Here is a 23060-nt window from a genome sequence, read left to right as displayed (position 1 = left end):
TACTAGTACACTCAAATAACATATATTTATTACATTCTTCCTTTTTTTCATTTTAAAAAAATTAACATATTTCTACTACATCCAACTTATTTTACCTTAAATTATACTGGTCGGTACCAAACGAAGACCTGGTGACCGAATGAGCCACTTTCAAACCAGGTGACTGACCGACAGAGTCAAAAAACACCTCAATTTATGTAATAAATAACAATAATGATAGTTACAATAGTATTTAATGAGTCATTTGTATCCCAAAATATGGGGGAAATATATCTGACAAATAAGATAAATACTGATTAACTGAAAAATGTTACAAATATTCTCCAGATATTCCAATATTTCTATATACCAATATACATCCCTATTAATCAAGGATCACGATGCATATCAGTCAATAACTGATATCTGGCTCACTCATCATGGCAAGGGCCATAACCAGCACTATAAATAAAACCCTCTGCTGCGGAGGTGTAAGGTACGCTTTAATTAGCTTTACAGAATATACCAAAATCATAGCATTGACTTGAGCGTCGGAGTGTAATCGCATGTACATCCCCCGTCCAACCGAGCATCAACATTGAAAGAAGGAGACTTGAAGGAATTTGAAAGATCACCAACACGTTAACAATTGTATAACTAGTTTCAGATACTATGTAGACTCATCTATATCTATAGTACATATATAAATATCACATCACAATGTAGTTGCGAATGAAGATTATGAACCACTAAATAATTTACTTAAAAAAATATTAATACTATATAATATATGAGTGTTATATATCATTAAAAAATAATTAAATAGCAACTAATTTAAAAATAAAAATTTAATTATTTATTATATTGAAGAAGTTAGATATTATTTTATAAATTAAAAAAATTATTGGTATTTAAAATAGTTTATATTATTAATAAAAATTTATAAAATAATTTTTAACTTGATTTTATTTATTAATTACTTTATATTATAAATTAATTATTAATTAAATTAAATATTAATTTAGAATTAATTAGCTATCATGTATTCTAAAATAGGTAGCTAATTTTTGTTGTAACTAATTAATATCAAGTTAAAAATTATTTATTAATAATTAAAACTATTTTAGATATTAATAATTCTTTTAGTCTTTGAAATAGTAATTAATTTAGTGAATATAGTAATTAATTATTTTTTATTTTTAAAATTAGTTTTTATTTAATGAAATATGTATAACCATTAAACAAGTTAAATTTACAATTTTATAGATTTTTAATGACCCAGCTGAGATCCTGAATTCTAGGTAATTGAATGGTTTCAACCTAAAAGTTTCTTGGCAAATTATGAGTAATTGTCCTAAAATAATTCATTTTAAGTTTGACATATGATGAACTAGTTGACTAGTTATGAACATATTTTTTTTCTCCAAACATAAGCTAAGAAGTTTCGTACATGACAGAAGAAAATAAAGTGTGAACTTATGTTAATTTAAGTTGATGTTTTAATACATGGACCAAATGTATAAAACAAATTAAGGCTCTCTGATATTGCCACATAATTTTTTGGTTTACTTAGGTCTTCATAATGATCTGTGACGTGTGTGAGTGAAGTCTTCTAACGCGTAAACCAAGTTTTGTGGTGACTGATACTATATTCTGCAATTTCCTTGGAGTTCCATGCATCCTTCAACTTCCAAGTTACTTGAATAAAGTTTGGCTTACGGAAACATGAAAGAAGGAATTTAAAAAAAAAAACATTATTCAATAATTCATCATTTGTTGTATTCCGCAATGCATGATAATGCATTTTTATGAGCTTCATGAAATGCATTAAATAATTATAATGTTTAATTTTCAAGATGAAACGCATATCTTATGTGTTTTTTCCGTGTTTCTACATTTTCTGTTCAATCCCTATCGGTATAGCGAAAAGTTTTATTTTGTTAACATAAAACTCTTTTGGTCAAAGTACTTTGTAACACAATTTTTTTTAATTCTTTACAAATGATACATGCATGATTCTTCCAGGTATATGCTAGGCAAATCCTACTTCAAATAAAACCGTTGTACTAGGTTGAATCTACTATATTATCAACTTCAATTTTTCCTCAACTAGTGTGGATAGTGAATTTGAATTTTCCATGTTAAACTTCATTAGAATATCACAAACATATTTCTTCTTATATATGAAAATTCTAGAATCGTATTGACTGACTCCAATGCCTAGAAAGTAGAAAATTAGGTCTAAATATGTCATTTTAAAATGACTTGACATAGCCTCTTTAAACTTTGTAACCATCTTGAAATCATTGCTAGTAAAGATTAAATCATGAATATTAAAGACACACAATAAAAAGTATATTTGGATTCAGTAAATTTAATATATAAAGTATGCTCAAATTTTCATAAAGTATGAATGAATCAATCTTCTTGTACTTAACCTTTGGTGCCTCCTTCAAATCACACCATGTTTCTTCAATTTGTACACTTTATCTTCCTTAACCTCAATCACATAACTTGTGGGTTGCTCAAAATATACTCCTTCTTCCAAAGTACCATTCTAAAAAATATACTTGATATCCATTTGGTATATCTTGCAATTATTTTAAGTTGAGTATCTTAAAAATTGTATCTAATATTGAAACAGAAGCAAATACCTCAAAATAATCAATGTATGATTTCTACTTGTACTCCTTTACCACCAATTTTGCTTTAAAACAATCAATCTTACCACTAGATTTTACTTAGTTGTCTAAACCCACCTCACACCAATCAACTTCTTATCAACTGAACAATTTGTCAGCTCTCGTGTGTCATTCTTTTTTATTGCATGAATTTTAACATCCATGACTTTTCCAATTTTGATCTTTTGTAGATTTTTCAAAAGTCATTGGCTAACAATCTTTAAATAAAGCAAAATTGATAATTTCTTCATCATATGGGTCATTATCATTGTTCACAATATAATTCACCAATTTGATAGGTCTTCTTCATTATATGTGATCTTCTAGTTGTCTTTAACTCAACAAGAGTTGGTTATGTTTGTTCATTCTGCTCTACATAATTGTCTAGAATCACCATTGTCAACTTTTGGATTTCAATTCCATATTCCTTCTTCATCAAATGTCACGTTTAGACTAATAATCTTTTTTTAATTGTATAATTTATATGCTTTTGAATTTGTGCAATATCTAATAAACACACATTTCTCTCCTTTATCAACACATTTCTTTCTTTGTTGATTTGGTACATGGACATAAGATATACCCCTAAAAATTTTGAGATGTTGATTTGATGGTCTCATTCCCCTCCAGATTTTTCTAGGTATCTAGTTAGCCTTCAAGATACATCTCTCCATATCCATGATTGTTTGCTTTTCCTTTCAGTGCTACTCAACGAAGTTTGTACAATTGATGTATTATTGTCCCCTTCTCTCTCTTTCTTTCTCTCTCTCTCTCTCTTTATATATATATATATATTCAAACCTTTATTTTTTTCAACTTTTTGAAGGTATCACAAGCTTTTGATTTATAGTTCAAGAAATGCACACATGTCTTTCTATTAAAGTCATTGATGAACATAATTTTACTTACACTTTAAAGCTTTAATAACATATTCTTGGATTGTAATCATGAATAAACCCACTTTTTTAATTAAGATTCATCTAATTGAGTTTATTTTAGCCTTAATTATTAATTATGCTAATCTTCTGTTTTAGACACAATAAATGGTATAATATTTCTCATAATAGACAGTTTGACTAGACGATCTAATTGTTACATGAATAGTCAGTCTGAAGGAAGTTCCTAACACTGCGAATGTTCCGAAACAAGAAAAAGTCCAAGTTGCTTATTTGAATCAAAGTGAAAAACAAAATCTGAGGAGAAGAATAAGAGAATAAATCTACAATATCTCATAAATAGAATTTGAAGCAAATCAATTTCTAAGATGGCAAGAAACAGAGTTTGCGATTATAGGAAACAAAATCCGAGAATTCTGAAAAATTGGAAATTGAGAAATTATGAAAAATATCTGAACCAAAATATTATTCTGAGATCCTTGGAGAAAAAAAAAGAAACTTATAAAAAGATGCAAGCTTTAAGGAGAAATCATGAAACTTTAGAGCATCACAATGACGTTTGAAAAACAGAGCATCGTAGATCTTAGTTTTTTTTTTTTCTTCTTTGTATTTCTTTCGTTTTGCTTTCGCATGGAAGACTAAAATACTTTGGGTTGATTCTCTTGTAATTTCACAATGAATTATAAGATTTAGTTCAAATAATTTTTTGTTCTTTAATATCTTAGTGTGCTAAATATTTTGTCTTTTTCTAAGTTTAATTGGTGTTTTGAGACTTGTTTTTTAACATATGTTGATGATTCAATTATGTATTTAACTAAAATCTTGTTTAGTTTTCTGAACAATCTCTTGCACACTTGATTCACGAGGTAAAAAATTAAAAACCTTACGAGTAGATGCATGAAGACGAGTAACGTACTGAATAATTTAGTGGACACATGTTTCATTAATGAGATTCAATTGTCTTTGGCTGACACATGTTTGGTCAATTCAATTTTGTTTAAATGATTGAATGAATAATATATTTATCAACTGATGATGAATTCATTGGTGAAAAAGTTTGAGAGTCAACCTGCCTCTTTTATTGTTTTTCAATTGACTACTTTATTTTTTTGCAAAACAATCTCAACCCCCTTTCATTTTCATTATTATTGATAACCCTTTTATTGCAGATAAGTTTTGAATAAATTATTGAATGGATTTACTGTTGGATTCTCAATTGTACATAAGTTTGAGTGTACAATCTCCAATATCTTCTTTGCTATCCGTGACTTTGTTGAGACATTACAGGGTCTAGTCACTTTTAGATGGTCTAAGATCCCATTAGATGATCTTATGTATATAAATAGTCTATGAGATTGATGACAAACACTATAAGGTATAATTGATTACTCTTTTATGGAAAATGTACCGTGTCAGAAGTAATAATGTGTCCCTAAGGACGGATATTGAACCGACAAGGAACAGTTGAATTCTCAAGTATAAGATTCATTAAATAGAAAACTATAAGTAAAAGTTTGTTGTGTATGAGATTACAAGAATGTAAATAAAGCAAAGTAAAGAGTTGTTGATTCAATTGAGAAAATTGGGATTGGGGGTTCATCCTTCTAACTCTTTTGTATTTTGAAAAACATTATAATATTCTTGATTGATATTGATGCCCATATAAAATTCATTTATATTGATTCCTCGCATATAAAATTATTAAGAAAGTATCCTAAATATTGATTCCTCGCATTTATAAAAACTTATCGTTACGAGCAGATGTTCATATTAGCATTTCAAATCTATTCCTAAAATCCAAATATGTTAAGCATTATAATTTAGATCAAATACTTAAAGGTACTTTCCAGTTAAATCTAAGGATCAAATCATGATAAAAGCGTTAAGAATAAAATGACAACACTAATCATCAATCAAGAAAAAAAATATTATATTTAAATATCACCTCAATACATAAGAGTTTGAATAGATTACTCTCATCCCAAAGGGTAGAATTAGCCACTCATGTTGGCCATTACAAGCATGAAAAACAATAAAAGAAGATCCAGGATGTTTTTCCTTGACGGCTATCTCCTCTATGATTTTCTATCTCCTTATGTCTAGGGTCATGCCTCACTCCTCATATTTAACCACCTAGTTGGTCTTGGGTTAAGTAACTCCTCACCTGACGTGATCGGGCTCGCCTAAGCAAGTTGGGCGAGAAAAGGCTCAACTTCTCTAGAGTGATCTCGCCTGGGCTCGCTTGGGCGAGATTTGGCTCGCTTGGGTGAGTTCCTTTGAAATGCTTTTGGCTTAGGCGAGTTGAATCAGCGTTCCAACTTTCCCTTTTTATTTTGTTTATTCTCCTTTCGCCCTTTCATCTTCATTTTTCCCTAAAATCCTGAAATTAACACAAATTTAGAAATAAATTGTTCTTATTTATATTATAATCACAAAATATGTAAAAAAGTTTAAATTCATAAATTAGGGATTAAATTATAGTTATTTTATCCAAAAAAAATCCATAAGCGTCTGTCTTTTAATATAAATATTACTGAAATATGACACTTATCAATAATATATATACTAACAAAGTGTTTTATGTGCATATGAATATTACATAGAAGTTCATTGTTCTAATCGATGGACGATCTCTAGTTATGTTACAATTTCTATCCTATGTCTTTAATTACAATTGTGATTAAGCCATAAAGATCCTTTTATTTATAGATAAAAAAATAATTAAATGTCTATGTAAAAGATTAGTTCCAACAAACACAAAGTTATGTTTTGAAATGAATTCAATGTCAACTACTATAAGATATATTCATAAGAAAACTCTTTATTATTTGATTATTGAGATATCTTCTTTAATTGTTATATATTTCGTATATCTTTAAAATTTTTCTAAAAGCATAGGTTGATGTATAAAGCGTTAAACTCAATTAGATAAGAAGTTTTTTATTTTTTGAGTGTCTACTGCAATAAAGATGAAGATATGTTTTTAAGCAAATACTGAAACAAAATTTAGGATGAACAATCATCTTTAGAAGTCTATATAAAGAGAACAAAGAGAATGTTGAAGACACACAAGCTACATATAACATCTATTTACAAAGTTTCATTGTTCTTATCTACTAAGTAGGGGTTTTGGGTTGTGAGCAAAACTCTATAATTTTTCGCTATGTGAACTTTTACCCTTGTGAGCTTTAGTTGTGCTCTCTCTAAGAGTGTTTCTTTGTTATCTTGAGTAGTTTTGGTTTCAGGAGGAGATTAAGACAGGTTAACCCAGGAGTGATTTGTTTACTTATTTGTAACTTAGAGTGATTGGTGCATTGTGTTAACCTAAAGAGGTTGATGTACTCGTTGTAATAATTTTTTTTCTATTAATGAAACCTCTTAAGTTGTCTTCTTAATGGAGAATTGGATGTAGCCTACATTTTGGGGTGAACTAGTATAAATCTTTGTTGTGTTGTTTGCTTTGTTTGTGTTAGATGGTCTAGTCTAGATTGTAGAAAAAAAGAGTCTACAAATTCTATTCAACCCACTTCTAGATAGGGGTGGCAATACAAGATTGTTTGTCCCACATTTGGCCCATAAAATGTAGGTCAAGTTGAGTGATGTTGGCTGAATTTGCTTGTCAGCCCCGCATAAGTGCTGGCCCATGGGCCTACGGACCAATCAACATAAGAAAAGTTTGTATTTTTTTTATTAGGATGCTTCTTACTACACCCCATAAAATTCCTTTTTGCACCTCATCAATTTCAGGATTTAATTTCCATAATATAAAAGTGAATTCCATAATGCAAAAAAAAAAAAAAAAATCCAAAAGAATCTTTCCAAAACAATTATTTTACCTTCCAGGATATGGAACAATTATTTTGGCTTCCGAAATTTGATTTATGAAATTAATAGGGTGTTGAAAAAAAAACCTTTTTTCGCTAGCCCGCCCCGTCCCATACTTGGCCAATGCGGGTTACGAGTTATACATGTAAGACCCATCAAACATCTTCCCCCCCACCCCACCCCCCCTCCACTTCCTTTTTTTTCCTTACGATGTTTTCTGTTGAACCAAGTGGTGTTCAAGCTTTGAAGAATCCAAATCCTTTGAAGGATGTTGAAGGCTAGGCTGCTGAGCTGTCTTAGATAGGATCTGGGGTAGATTGTTTATGTAATCCACTCTTGATTGAATCCAAAGCATAGGCATTTTCAATCTTTTTAAAAGAAAAGTGTTTTTCAAACTAAGTGAAAAACAACCGATTGTTTTGTCGAAACAACCGATTGTTTTATACTTAGGTGTTTTGAGAAAAGGTTGAAACTGTTTTTCAAATGGTTGAGCTGTTAAAACCAAAACAACCGATTGATTCGATGAAACAACTGATTGTTTGTTTTGGTACCATAACAGAAAAGTGGTTTGTGCTTTGACTGAGCATTAAATGATTTTCTAACTGATTACGCTCCATTTTTTAATGCTTTGACCAATCTTTAAAGGCAATTAAGAGTTTGTTAAGATTTGATAACAAACAACAAACTTTGATATAAAATAGTAAAACAAATTTAAGTTTTACAAGATTCTGATTTTGAAAAGTTGAGATTGCTTAGAGATTGAGATTGATCAAAGAGTGTGAGATAAGATTTCTGCTTGTATTGATTTCAGATTTGCTTCTGTAACAAGTGTAATCCTTGTATCTGTTGAACAAGAATCTTTGTGTGTTTGCTGAGTAGTGTTGTGTGTTCTTGAGGGGATCAAGATCAACATTCTTAGTGTTGGTGTGTTGGCCAAGAGAAGTGTGTGTCTTGAGGGGATCAAGGTCACTTTCTTGGTTGTGTTGTAAGTGATCTAGGTTTGATTGCTTAATGGATTTCCTCAGTGGTTTCTGAGAAGACTGGATGTAGCTCTGGGTTTAGAGTGAACTAGTATAAATCTCTGTGTGCATTCTCTCTCTCCTTAATCTCTTTAAATTCAGTTTTAATATTTGCAAACTGGTATAAACAACCGATTGTTTCTGCGAAACAAGCGATTGTTTTTCTGGTGCTGTTGTTTTTGCTTTGTGTTTTGGCAAACTGAATTTCTTATCATTTGTTTCTTGAAGAAATTTTATTCTTGGCTTAAAAGTTTGCGAAAACCCTCTTTAAACAATTCACCACCCCTCTAGTTTAAAGCCATCAATTATAACACTTTCTCTCTCTCTAAAGTTCCTCTCTCCCTTCTCTCTGCAATTTCTCTCCCATAACTCATCTATTTCGAAATCTGATCATGCCATGTTGTAGCTAAGGAGTCAAGGTACATTTCTACCCGATGAGATTTTCAAACAGAGTAAGTTTATTTTTACCCTAAAGATCTTTTATTCTCTGTTTTCCTCTATGATTTAGTCATCAATCTTGATAGGGACAGTTGAGAAAAGTGTTTCTCTCAACTTGTTTTACCATACACTAAAATTTGGTAATATTAGGATAACTTGTCACAGGTTCCTAAATTTTGGAGTGGTTCCCTTGTTTGAGGTAGAATTTCCATTAGTGGAATTTCAGGTAAGGAAAACTAACTTTAATTTTTTTTTGCAATATTCAGTTTATCTTGTAGGGATGTTGTTTGTTTATATATTGTGTTGTTTTTTTTTTATATTGTTTAAACTTGTAAAAATATTAGATTTTGATGGTTTAGTATTTAAGTGTTGTTTTTTTTTATGTTAAATAAGGTTTTAAATATTGTGGATTTCGTTTTGAATGATATTGTATGATGAAAATTGTATACAATTGAATTCATACATTTGGGATAAGGTATGGACTGATGTTTCTTTGTGTATTAAGTGTTGATGTCTATGTGGTAACAGAGATCTTTGAGCTTCACTGATGATCTAAGTCACATAGACTAAGATATCAGGTGGTGAGAAGTTGATGGGGGAGTTCATGCACATCGTGACATATGAGATGCACGACTTGGGTTGTATTGAACTTACCCTGATCCTTTTTGTTGGATTCGTTGGTAATCTTTGGATCAGGTGTTAGTCTCTGATAGGACTTACTTAATACGAGTCTTCTGGAAGGCATTAAATCTTATTCTGTTTGTTGAATATCTTGGATGTGTAGATCCATATGAGATCTATGTGATTTTTATGTTGGGATTTGAAGAAGATTGAATAATTGAGAAATTGATCCATGTAATTTGGTTTTCTCTTTTGGTTTAATTGTGTATATTATAAAATTTTATTTTTACTAGCTTATCTTTGCTTTTCTTGTTATGTTTGAACTACGATGACTGTCCTATGTACACGAGCAAATGATCATACAGGTGCAGGAGAGTCTGGAAGGCTTTAGAGTTTGTTTTGAGCTATAAATTGTAAATATTTGTATTTTTATAAGCTTTAATCATGTATTAGGATTTTTTTTTAAAAAACTCTAAGCTTGTATATAAACCTATAGAACTTGTATTATAACAGTTAGAGGTATTTTTGGGATGTTACAATGAAGCGTGGGCTTAAGCGGGTCAGCGGGTCAAAATAGTGAGCACGCACCATGTTTTGTGCAGCGGCTGCAAGCTGCTTCGCATGATTTGTCTCGCATTGTCACCCCAACTTCTAGAGTGACATGTTCCAACAGATTTTCCTGTAGGAAATGATTCCCAATGTTTCTTTTCCAATTGGAAAGTCTCACACACATTATTTATATATATATATATATATATATAATAGGTAATTTGACAAAAAATTTAATCCAGAAAAATAAAAGTGTCCATAACACATATGCCACAGCTAGTCATCATTTGGTATGATAGAACTCAAACAATGTTATCTTTATGTTTATTTTTCAAAGGCAACAAGTGATTTAAAGTCATTTTTACCTTAATAATAAACCTTCTGTGCAATATTCATGGTGAATATCCATACTACAGCCTTTCCTTGATAGTTGGCCCATGCTTAATAAGTTGTGACGGAGACTAGCAACATATAACATATCAAAGATGAATTTTTGAGTATCATCCTTCAATTTAATTGTGATTTTGTCTTTCCCCAAATCGTAATTTTTATTTTATAGTCCAATTTTACTACATACTTAACTGATTTATTTGAAAAAAAAATAGTTCCTTATTTCTACACATATGATTACACCAACAATGTCTAAATACTAAATATTTTCATCTTCTAAAAAATTATTTCTTGCCAAAAACAAATTATGTTGTTCAAATTTTCACAAATATATTGGAATTGATTTTTTACCATGTTAACTTGTTTCTAGAATCTACAATTTGTTATTTTGTGGCCAAACTTTTAACACTAAAAACAGTTAAAATTAGTATCTTGATAGAAATAGCCTCTACTTCTTTCTTTCATGATTGTTAGACTAAAAATTATTACTAATTTTACTTTGAGTATATCATATGAAATTATTATCTCTTCATTTACGTCATTTTCTTTAAAACTACACTACAATATTTTTTTTACTTTAAACAATACTAAAATAAATCATAAATATAAAAATGTTTTTTAAACATAATAAAAGCTATGTTTTGAGAGATAGGATTTAAATACCATAAAAAATCAAGATTTTAAAATCTTAATACTTTATCTCATAGATATAAAAACGTTTATACTTTTAAGTAACGATTATCCATGTATAATCCCTTAACAGATAAAAAAAAACCGTAAATGATATATAATCCAATTTTAAGAGAAAAATGTTTTTGTTCTTCACTCTCTCGTGAAAAGGGACACACTCACACCAAAAACATTGTGTCCCTCTCTCGTGAAAAAACTGGCACACTCGACATCCTACACATTGTGTCCCTCTCACTCGCGTTATTCTGCGTTCTTCCTCACTGTCTTGCGTTCTTCCTCACTGTATAGCGTTCTTCTTCACCGTCTTTTCTCCCTGTCTCGCGTTCTTTCTCTCTTCTCACCTGCACAACACTGGACGTTCTCTTTCTGGACAATACTGGACGTTATCTTGCTGGACAGCACTGGACTTAGCTTTGGTAAGTATATCCCTCACCTGTCTCGCTATTTCATCTATGTAATTTAGGGTTTTTAGTTAGGTTTAGGGTTTGAATGGATTCTGTTTTGTTGTTTGTTTCGTTTCAGTACTTTGATTGTTTGTTTTATTGAATTGATTTTTTTCCCCGTGGTAGGTCAGTGTCTCTTCAGGAACCTAATAGATTTGGAGTGTTTGGGGTTTCGAAGGTTTTTAGGGTTTTGTATTGAGACTGGGATTGCACCTGGAGGATGAGATAGTATTTGGAATTCCTTGGTCTGTATTGGCTCTCTGGCCTCACATGCACCGACGAGAACTTCTTATTCAAGTCTGGTGCTCAACCGCTGCTGCTGAGGGCATTGCTTTGCTTGCCCCCGACACTTCCCCAAGTAAATCAGTTCTTTATTATTTTTATTTTTTTTGCCATGAATTCCCCAAATAAAACTGCGGAACTTGATTAAAGAGGCTTAAGTAATTTTTTGTTCATAATATCATGTTTTACAGATATATTTAACTGCACTCGGAAAATTAAGCTACCCATGGTTTAGACCTATTTTCCATTAAATTTAGGTTTCCTATGTTTGTCTCGTCACAACTTTTGTCAAATGAACTTATCAATCTGGAAGAATTACTTTTCGTGTGGTGGGAAACATGGAGTGATTTAATGGAAATTGGTGGAGTTAATGTCAACATTTCATTGGTGGACAGTGGTTTCAGCTTAGTGATCTTTTTATAAACTATAATTTAAAAATCAGCACGTCTAAAAGTAATTCCCTGGTTAGTGATTGTAGAATTGTGTACATCATTTTCCTTAGAGCTGTTGCGGTTTATTACTATAATTTAGTTGTCTTGTTCTTATCCAGTGTGATAGCTCTATTATTCTTATCCTAGCCATTTGATTTTGGATAAATAACCATTTGTGGTTTACTTTACAAGATAATTAGTAATTCCATTTTCATTTTGATCATAGGAGGAATAGACACTTTCCTTTTCATTTTTATCGGATAACACACAACACGTATATGTATATATCTACTGGTGAAATAGGTTTGGAGGGGTGGCTTTGTATACGATCAAAGACAGAAGAGTGACGAGATGTTCTCTACGGCATTATGATTCATGAAGAATATTGGTAGCAATTGGTACCCACTAGATTATAGTAGACAAATCATAACAAAGATTATTGCAAAAGTAACTTCAGAAAGAACACTAGTTGCTTAAGGGGATACAGATTTAGATATTTTTAAAAATGAGGCAATTGACCTGACTCTTCAATGCTTCTTCATTTATCTTTTTCTTGTTTTTCTAATATTCTTCTTACATGACTTTCAATGTTTCCCTGTTTTGTTACTGACATAATGTATGTGTTGTGGGACTCTATTAATTTCTATGATTTATGATGACTACCAATAGTGTTCTTAACTACTTGTTGGGCGAGTTGGTGAAGTTCATTTGACAGATCCTTAAAACCTTTGCGGAATATCATTAAGAAACCCATTTACGTGTTCACCATAAGTCTTTGCGTAATGTCCATTTTTTAAGCATCAATTGGCATGAATCATCACTAATTGCAAATGTTACCAGGGAGAAGGCAAGAAGAAGAAGCTGAGAAGAAAGAAACAATGTAACAGAAAAAGATATAGAGAAAGAGGAAATAAAAAAGAGAATATCATGATTTACTTAAATGTTAACAACAAAGTCTTTGAATTACAGTCACTCCTAAAATATGTTTAAGACAATACATGAACGTGGTATCTTTAAGTGATTTTCTCTTACTTTATGTTTTTAAGATGATTTTGAATTTTTTATTATATATTACAAATAGTTGTATTAATAGAGAATAATTTTTTATATAAAGTTGTTATTTCCCACATTTTTTTTCAATTGCGAAATTTATGAGTTAGTTTCACTTATATTTTTGTTAGTTCTATTGCTCCAAAATTATTATTAGGAAGAACATGTTATATTTTAGAAGACTTGTGCATTAACAACGGAATAATGTAATTTTACAATCTCATGGTAGTTTGTTACTGTATTTTAGAGAGTTGCAAAAGTTTCAAATATTACTATTCAAATTATGTTACTTTCTTACCATGTTCAGATTTTATAAATGAATCAATCAACCAATATTTGACAATAAAATAGTTATATTTGACTTTGTGAATCACGATACAAAGTATTTCAATAGAATATACGACATCTGATACATTATTTTCACACTAATATAAATAGTGAAAACGTAAAATATTTGAAGTATAAAAACAAAACTCCAAGTAAAAGGTTATTTAGTTAATGCCGATGTTTATATCCAACATATATCACTTATAAAGTATGATGTAATTTGATCTTGAATTTATGATTTTTATTTTACTTTTTTCATTAATAAAGAATAATATTAAATAGAAGTATTTGGAATGCTTCAACTCCTATGCTGACAAAGTTCACTCCATAATCTCATAATCTAAATGCATATTACATCTAAGTGACTAACTTGTACCACATCTTAGTGACCACACACCCTCCTTTACTACTCAACCTCCACAAAATCAGTCTATTTCATGTGCTTTTGAGAGAAGTACTGATGAAGATATGAAAATGATCCCTTGTAGAATTTGAATTCTTCCTCCATAGTCCTTGATGATATTGTACTGAGTTCTTGATCTCCATTTTCAAAGTAGCCAAATTCCATGTATCCTTTGCACTTGTGCTTGCTTATTAAGATGTGTTGTTCAAAGTGTTTACCTGCCAAAGAAACTCTACAAATATGTCCAGTATAATATCAACCATTGTGTTCCTGACCCAACAGCTCAGAAAACTACATGTACAGAAATGTAAACTCTAAACCTCACTAGATCATACTCAAACATGAGTGGTTCTGCTATCACCACCCACCTGTGACAGTTTCACACGAGCATACATGCCAAATATCTTTCAATCTATGTTCCCAAATATCCTACACAATAGAGTCCTACTCCAATCTGCAGAAAAAAGGTCCTTGCCGTTTATTCATTCATGCAGGGGTAATTTGTTGACATTCCTTTCAAGTATAATTCTTCTGTATGGCTAGTCACCTCAAGTCTTTGTATGGACAATAGATATTGTTGTATAGGTACTTTCTCTGGGTTCTTCCCGGGGGGGTCTAACCATCTTACTAGCTCATACTTCCTTGATCCCTTTTGGCTTGAGCAAAGGACTTTCACGACACGAGAAGAAGGCTTCCGTTAAATTTTGCCTTTTCTGCACTTACACCCGTGTTTCACAGTCTGCACTTTAGGGATCCAATTATCACAAACTGCATTACGGGTTTTGTGTCCCACATCAGCAGTATTACAAAATAAATTACAATGCTTCCCTTTGGAAAAACGTACCCCTTACTTAATTGATTGTAATTCTAACCCAGCAACTTCTTATATGGATGTTTGCGTCAATAAAAACTCTGAACCTTACTAGCTCCTACCCCTTTCTGTAGCAATTGACCTAATTTATCACCTCAGTATCTCATACTCGTACTGGGAGTACATGTTCACAAACCTTACAGTTGTAACTCAGCCATTTGATTTTACCCTTTCTGCGTATACCATTTATAGAATGTATTTAACCATACATAATAAGCAATATTGGACCTTTTTTTTATCAGTTACTTGAACCCGTTTACAATTAGAAAGTTGTACAAGAACAGTATAGGAGAATCTACTGACTCCTAGATACTACCCATAGTTGACCCTCTAAAATGGCCCAATAAAAGAGTTATCATAGGACCAGAATAAGATACATGAATACACACACCATGAGAGAATCAAATTTGAAATCCAAGAAATGATTAATAAGCATCCTCAACCATGTAAACCAGCAGTATGTGTTTACAAAAGAGCTCAAAACCCAGGATCAGAGCGTGAAATGGTATAATCTGCAGCTCAAGATAGGTTCAACACTTCTTCTAAAGTTGTTATTAGTTGTGCCCATTGTAGCATTCTCTTCATTTAGAGCCTTCAAATGTATTTGCTTTGTATCCCAGTCACCTGAGCACCAATATTACAAAAAAACAGCTGGCATTATCTAAAATTTTGCAGCTTAGCATTAAGGGAAGAAACTTTCAAGGAAACTATTTCATATTGTTCATAATATTGCATCAGATGATAAACTAAGTTTTTGCACTTCTGTCTTGGAGGAGACAATCTCTGCTAGACCGTCTAGCATGAGTAGATGATATCTTTCTCAGACTATCTGGTGTGAGTAGACGATCCCTTTTTCAATTGTCTAGCATGAGTAGATGTTATGTCTTTTAAACGTCTAGTGTGTTTAAACTATCTTCTTTTGTTACGATGTTTATTTTATTTCGTTGTATAAATATAGATACCCCTTGCCTTCTTTTTGGCAAGTGAGAATAAGAATTTATGATAATCTGTTTTTCATTCCTTTATGATCTTGTCTCCGTCTTTCTTTGCTTTCACTCTTCCGCTTACTATCTTATTGTCATGGAGATTTTAGCAATCAATACGATATTGTTTCAAAGCCACAAGTCAAATACCATGTCACAACAAATGGAAGGGCTGTAGAAATGGAACCATGTCACAAACTAAATTCCTATAGCTTTAGTCTTAAATCGTTTGTCCTGTAGAAAATTGACCATGGTAATCATATGTAGTTGATATACACCAACAATAATCTATCAAAAGAGGCCATCATATGCATTTCTTGTAAAACATATGTAAGTTGTCCTTAAAATACAAAAAATTGATGGTCAAACATAGTCAATGTTCTTGTACTTATTACATGTTTGATTTCATATAAATATTTCAGTTATAATTGCATTGGTTTACTTTATCAAACTGTATCAGTTGTAATTGCTCTATCAGTTGTAATTGCTCTATCAATTGTAATTGCTCTATTAGTTGTAACTGCATCTATTATTTTATGTGTTTACTTGCTTTATAAATATAGTACTAAATAATCGGAACAAATGTGTGATGGGTTCTAGATTTTCATTTATTTTGATTCTCTCAACAAGTGGACCGAGTTAATTGTAGTAGAAATGATAAAGGGTTTTTGTATCCTTAAGGACTAGGTGTAAACATAGTAGCTGTACTTTTTATTATAATTATGATAACATTCATTTCAGATATTGTAAATATTGATGGTGTAGAACAAAATAAGTTTATAACTGAAAATTGATGCGAAAGGAGAAGGTTTCAAATCTGATAAGATGTTGGGATTGAATAGACTCTGTAACTCATCTGCACTCAACGATTATAAATACAATACATTTCAGATCCACTGCTCTCTAGGGCCAAACCAAGTTAATCCCTTAATCATGGTTATCTAGAAAACAAATTACCATAATCAATCCCTTACAGTAGTTTAATTATGCATTAATGATTGAATAGTAAAAGCCAAATACTTAAACTCCATCCCAGATGTTGATGTCTTTGGTTGATTTGATTTAGTTCAGAAAATGAAAGTATTTTCCAATATCATTTAAGCTCTAAAGACAATAATAGTGATTCCTCACGTTTCAAGCATTAAGCTCAAAATCAAATCAAATAGGAATGAAATATACATGCATTTATAAATCAAAATAGTACAAATGTGTTACATTATCCTTCAATCCCAACATAAGTAACTTAGCTACTCATAATGATAAATGAAATACAATGAAATCCTAAGTAGCTAGCAGCTGAGAACATGTTGATGTATGAATGTGAAATTTGCTCTTTGTTTCTTCTCTTCATATCTTCCTATGTATGTAATTTTGAACAGAACTTGTTGGTGCATAGGTTTTAACAAGGTTTGTTATGTAAATGATTAAAATGGGTTACCCACATTCCTAACCTAGTTTAGTCATGACTCCTAATTGCAAGCTTAGAACTTCCTATTTGGCTATGTGGTGCGATATTAATTAACTTACTTTTGACATTATTGAACTTAAATTTAATGTTTGTAATTGTAAACTTTGGTTGGACGCATGTAATTGAAAGTAACTTTGTCGTGTGCAGACAATGAGCGAGAACAATAACTTATCCCTCGATGACATTCCAATCGTTGAAGGTGAGGTGTCAGCTGTTGGTCATGACACAGTTTTGGACAATGTTGAACCCTCTGTTCCTACCGTTGGAATGTGTTTTGGCAGTGCTCCTACGGTTGGAATGTGTTTTGACAGTGCAAAAGCTGTGAAGACTTACTACAGACAATATGCAATTACAAAGGGATTTGGCATTAGGATTAGAAGTTCAAAGAAAGGGGTGGACAATGAAATTAGGTACTTCATGTTGGTATGTTCAAGAGAAGGAAAATATGTCTCCCCTATCCCTACAGAAATCAAGACCCTTCCCACCCAAGCCAATGAATGTCAGGCTCGTATTACTGTTGGAAGAAAGGAGGGCAAATGGTATATAATGTCTGTCATTGACGAACACTCTCATGATCTCAGCCCGACAAAGTCAAGGTTATTTTGTGGTAATAGGAAACTAAAATTGAAAAGGAATCTTGAGAAGAATGACGATGTAGGAGTGAGGATCAACAAAAGTTTTCAATCATTGGCTAGCGTTGCAGGAGGTTATGATAGCCAAGGATTTGTTGAAGGAGATGTTCGAAAGTATGTTGGTAAACAACGACATGCCTTGGGTAAGGATGGTGATGGTAAAGCACTATTGAGCCATTTTTTACGCATGCGAGAATTGAATAAGGATTTTTTCTTCGACATTGACATAGATGATGAAAACCGCATAAGAAATTTTTTCTGGGCAGATGCAAGAAGTCGGGCAGCATGTTATGATTTTGGGGACATTGTATCATTTGATACCACATACCTAATCAACAAATATGACATGCCTTTCACACCGTTTCTTGGTGTAAACCATCATGGACAATATATTTTGTTAGGTTGTGCACTCTTGTCTTCAGAAGACACCAACACATTTGTATGGTTGTTTGAGTGTTGGCTTCGATGTATGTCGTACAAGGCCCCACAAGGCATTGTGACAGACCAATGTAAAGCAATTAAAAACGCCATTTCAGTTGTCTTCCCTCAAACACATCATAGGTGGTGTCTATGGCACATCATGAAAAAGATCCCTGAAAAATTGCAAGGCTATGGTGAATACAAGGAGATCAAACATGCAATGAAGGTTGTGGTTTATGAGACGATGATTGTTGATGAATTTGAATGTGAATGGGGAAAATTTATAAACACATTTGGATTGATGAACGATGAATGGTTGGGAACCCTTTATGATGAACGTCATAGATGGGTACCTTGTTATTTGAAAAATAATTTTTGGGCTGGAATGTCAACAACCCAAAGAAGTAAGAGCATGAATGCTTTTTTTGACGGGTACATCAATTCAACCACTACCCTGCAGCAATTTCTACTTCAGTATGACAATGCATTGCAACACAAGGCTGAGAAGGAGTATGAGGCTGACTTTGCATCCTTAAACACAGTCATTCCATGCGGATCTCAGTCCCTCATAGAAAGACAATTCCAGACAGAGTATACCCATGCAAAATTTGGTGAAGTTCAAACAGAATTCAGGGGTAAAATGAATTGTGTGGTGCAGAATGTCGTGGTCAATGGAGATGTTTGCAGATACGATGTCATGGAGGAGTTCATACACAATGGGCATAGCCGTGATAGATTGTACATTGTATGTTATGATCGTGACAACCACAATGTGAACTGTAATTGTTTGTTGTTTGAGTTTAAGGGGATTTTGTGCAGACATTGTTTGGTTGTGCTGGCACAAGAGAGACAGAAACAGGTTCCTGCAAAGTATGTGTTGATTAGGTGGAGCAAAAACGTCCGGAGAAAACATACTTACATCAAAGCATCTTATAACATAACAGATAAAGAACCTCATATTAAACGTTATGATGCACTGTGCAAGAAATTTTCTGAAATTGCACAGGTGGCATGTGAAAAACCTGAGACAACTGAATTATTGTTTCAGCATCTGCATACCTTTTCCACTCTTCATGCCCTCCCTGGCCCCACAACAACACAGCACATCAATGGTGGGCAGTTAGATATAAATGCTTTAGACAGCACACCCCAGTCCAATGATGCGTCCAATCTCACTGTCTACCCAGAAATTCGTAGCCTAGTTGCAGTTCAAAGAAAGGGACAACCCCGCTCATGAAGATTGCACTCCACGTGTGAGAAGATAAATCTACAACTCAGAAATCAATAAGTCATACTGTGTATTTGTTGTCATATTCAATTGTCATGTTGACTGATTATTTGCGTTCCTTGTAGTGCATGACGAATGACAACAACCTTGATCCACTTCCAGGGGTTCACATTCAAAGTGAAGTCAACATCATAACCAAACTGCCCCAACTACTAATGCAACATCAAGGGTTCGTCTAAAATACAAAATACATTTCTTACTGTAGGGGTGACTGAACTTATTTAAATTTTGGTTAGACGGTGTACTTTACAAGCTTCACCGTGTAACAAATGGGTGTCATGTTCCATATGGGGTAACCCAAAACACATTTCATAGTAATAAAGTTTTGGTATTACATTACATTTGACATCTGTAAAAGCCAGCACAAAGGGATTTTCTAACTTATTGAAATGTTGGCCTATGCAGCTTTCGAGTTTAGAATCCCGGTGGGTTTCTGTCATTGCTGGCATCACTGGACACCAATGTCCTCCACAAGCAAATATTTTTTGGTATTTTTTATTTAAATTTGTTCAAACCAATTTGGTATGAAACGATTATTATAAAACATCGTTCTCAATAGAGATAACTAACATTGCGTTGTTTGCAGGACATAATCTTATGTAATTGGAGTAGTGGTCGTCATATTATGACCATAATTTTATTTGTACAACATTGAAGTGGGACCTCTTTAGCATCATGTCACCGATATGCTGAAACGTCTGACGACTACTACCATGTTTTTGGTTCTCCTTCATAGAAGGACGTGGCATGGACAAACAATTATATTTTGGGTTTGGTGTTTGTGAATGACATGTCAACATAAATGTATACACACACACCACTTAAAGAAACAACATCAATGAAGGCTTGTAGTTCTTACTTTTTGGGATGGTTTCGTTAACAGTTTATTATGTCATTCATTCCTATGTTTGACCATGATGTCATTTCAGTTGTATGTTGTAACATAGATTCATCAACCAAATGAACTGTTATGCGTGCTGTCCAATCATATTTGTAAGGGAATTTCTTCTTGTACCTCATAGAAACCTCAGTTTTTTTCTGACATCCCCATGATTTTCTTAATTTCAAAAATACCTTTCTTCAAAGAGTTATAGGTTATGTGCTTTTTCAATTCCAGATTGTGTAGTCAGGAGAATCTCTGAATTACAGAATATGGAGTACTGTGAAATGGTAATAATGTATTCTGGATATTGTAACTTGCAATATTGTGGTCAATGGCCTCTGTAGAAATGGAGAATTGGACAAGGCAACGGAAATTGCAAGTGAGATGTGGACTAATCAACCAACATCCCTTGATAAAGGGAACACATTTGCCACTCATTAATTCAATCAGTAATGTATTAAACTGCTTGCCTGATGGAATCACATACGCAACTTTAATTAATGGACTTTGCAAAGCTGGGAGGCTAGAAGAAGCCAAATAAAAGTTTTTTGAGATGTTGGCAAAAAACTTGCTCCCTGATTCTGTAACTTACGATACATTCATATGGAGTTTCTGAAAACAAAGGAAGATATGATCGGCCTTCCGTGTCTTGAAGGATATGGAGAGAAATGGTTGTAGCAAGACTCTTCAAACTTATAATGCATTGATCCTAGGTTTAGGAAGTAAGAAGCAAATATTTTAAATATATTGATTGATGGATGAGGAGAGAATAAGGGATATGTCCAGATATATTCAGTTGCCTCTGCAAAGGAGGAAAAGCAAATGATGCCATTACTCTTTTACATGAATTGTTGGATAAGGGCATATCTCCTAATATATCTTCCTTCAAAATATTGATTAAAGTCCTCTGCAAGTCTAGCGATTTTATAGTAGCTTGTGAAATATTTGAGATATTTGAGGTAGCTTTGAGTATATGTGGCCACAAAGAAGCCTTGTACAGTTTGTTGTTCAATGAATTACTTGTCGGAGGATAACTCTCTGAAGCAAAGGAGCTATTTGAAGCTTCGTTAGATTGGTGTATCTTATTGAAGAATTTCATGTGTAAAGATTTGATTGAAAGACTTTGCCAGGATGAAAGGTTAGCAGATGCTAGTAGCCTTCTTCATAAATTGATTGATAATAGATATGGCTTCGACCATGCATCATTCATGCCAGTGATTGATGGCTTAAATAAAAGAGGACACAAACAGAAAGCGGATGAACTAGCAAAGAGGATGATGGAATTGACATTAGAAGATAGATCTGTCGATAGGCATTATCAAAACAGAAACAGTCATTCCTGGAAATCTACATAATGGTGGAGGAAGTGACTGGAAGGACATAGTTAACAGGTATAACCATATGGGTGATGAAGATAATCAATTATTCCATATTTTTTTATTCTGTTCATATTTGGAAAACAAGGTTCTTAATTTGATCCCTTAATTTGATAGTGGGAGTGAAAATTGTTTTTGGATGTGTTCGACAACATAACGTGCTGGATTTTGAGGGTTCTCATTTCTAAACCTTGTTAGTTAGATAGTTTCCAACTCCAATTCGTTGAACTCACAAACATAAAGACGTTTTATATTTTTTTCATCTTTGAAAGAGTTGCTTTATCATGTGACATTTAAAATTATCACCAACTTGTCATCTTAAATATTGTAGTTCTATCAAACTAAATGCAAACCTGGATCTTACTATTTTATCATTGAAACTTTGATTGTCACAAGTTCTACAATGGCTATGCCCTTTTCATGAGTGGTATCCATAATTTACCTATGCTGCATATTCTTCCATCTTTACTAATGATCTGTTATATTATTTGACAGGGATGGTTGCAGGGGAATTGCACTGAAAACTCTTAAGCGTGTGCAGCAAGGCTGGGGTCAAGGAAGTATATCTAGTTTGCAGTCTCAGTCAAATAATTTTCTTCATTACTATGATGGTAGTGGTTAATTGTTTGTTTTGGTTGGGGAACGTTTGCCCCTTCTCTAAGTTTCAACCTCAAAGGTCGAACAGGAGGAGCAGCAGATCATAGAATTTAAAGGCTTGTATTGTAAGTAAAGGTTTTCAATAAAATCTGTATTCCTCTCAATGCGAAGGATACACACCACAGAAAGTAATTCAAAATTCTTTCAAAATTCACTTAAAGAGTTGTACAAACATTGATGTATACTTTTTCCCTTTTGTATATAGCTGGAACATATATTCATTTTCTGGCAATTAGAAAGGCCGGTGCATTTTATTCATTCCTTGCTCTTGATATCCTGTCCTCCAGCCTATCTTAGTATGATTCCCATACAAAGATTTTAGATTGGAGTTCGTAATTACGCATCAAATCAAGTAATTTTGAATTGCAATTTTTATTTTCTTATATTTTGATCATCTGTCAATTGTAGTTCAGGATATATCCTCAAACAGATTGTGTATGTACCTCAACTTATGCATA

General features: G+C 32.5%; 1 protein-coding gene and 2 pseudogenes across 3 annotated transcripts; 2 read left to right on the top strand and 1 right to left on the bottom strand.

The window, feature by feature from the left end:
• Nucleotides 1-10110: 10110 nt before the first annotated feature.
• LOC150024770 (uncharacterized) lies at nucleotides 10111-10863 on the bottom strand (annotated as a pseudogene).
• Nucleotides 10864-11148: 285 nt separating this feature from the next.
• Nucleotides 11149-20671, top strand: LOC137818395 (protein FAR-RED IMPAIRED RESPONSE 1). Of its 2 annotated transcripts, none has more exons than XM_068621802.2 (6): nucleotides 11149-11504; nucleotides 11658-11889; nucleotides 17494-19651; nucleotides 19752-19855; nucleotides 20092-20174; nucleotides 20273-20671. In XM_068621802.2, exon 3 carries the CDS (start codon nucleotides 17497-17499, stop codon nucleotides 19633-19635), a length of 2139 nt encoding a protein of 712 aa, XP_068477903.1. In that variant the 5' UTR covers nucleotides 11149-11504; nucleotides 11658-11889; nucleotides 17494-17496; the 3' UTR covers nucleotides 19636-19651; nucleotides 19752-19855; nucleotides 20092-20174; nucleotides 20273-20671. The 2 variants fall into 2 exon arrangements, with proteins under 2 accessions (XP_068477903.1, XP_068477904.1); XM_068621803.1 differs by having other exon boundaries at nucleotides 11210-11504; nucleotides 11663-11889.
• Nucleotides 20672-20866: 195 nt separating this feature from the next.
• LOC150024769 (pentatricopeptide repeat-containing protein At2g17140 pseudogene) lies at nucleotides 20867-22841 on the top strand (annotated as a pseudogene). Its single transcript, XR_016516157.1, has 2 exons — nucleotides 20867-21960; nucleotides 22441-22841. The product of XR_016516157.1 is annotated as a pentatricopeptide repeat-containing protein At2g17140 pseudogene (transcript).
• Nucleotides 22842-23060: the final 219 nt, after the last annotated feature.

Source organism: Phaseolus vulgaris, chromosome 10 (genome assembly GCF_051622355.1).
Source record: "Phaseolus vulgaris cultivar YP4 chromosome 10, ASM5162235v1, whole genome shotgun sequence".
Taxonomy (NCBI): domain Eukaryota; kingdom Viridiplantae; phylum Streptophyta; class Magnoliopsida; order Fabales; family Fabaceae; genus Phaseolus; species Phaseolus vulgaris.
The sequence above is the reverse complement of the archived record's forward strand: the minus strand, read 5'-3'. Positions and strand labels throughout refer to the sequence as shown.

Coding starts and splice junctions, on each gene's coding strand:
- LOC137818395 (XM_068621802.2), top strand. CDS start 17,497: ATGAGCGAGAACAATAACTTATCCCTCGATGACATTCCAATCGTTGAA.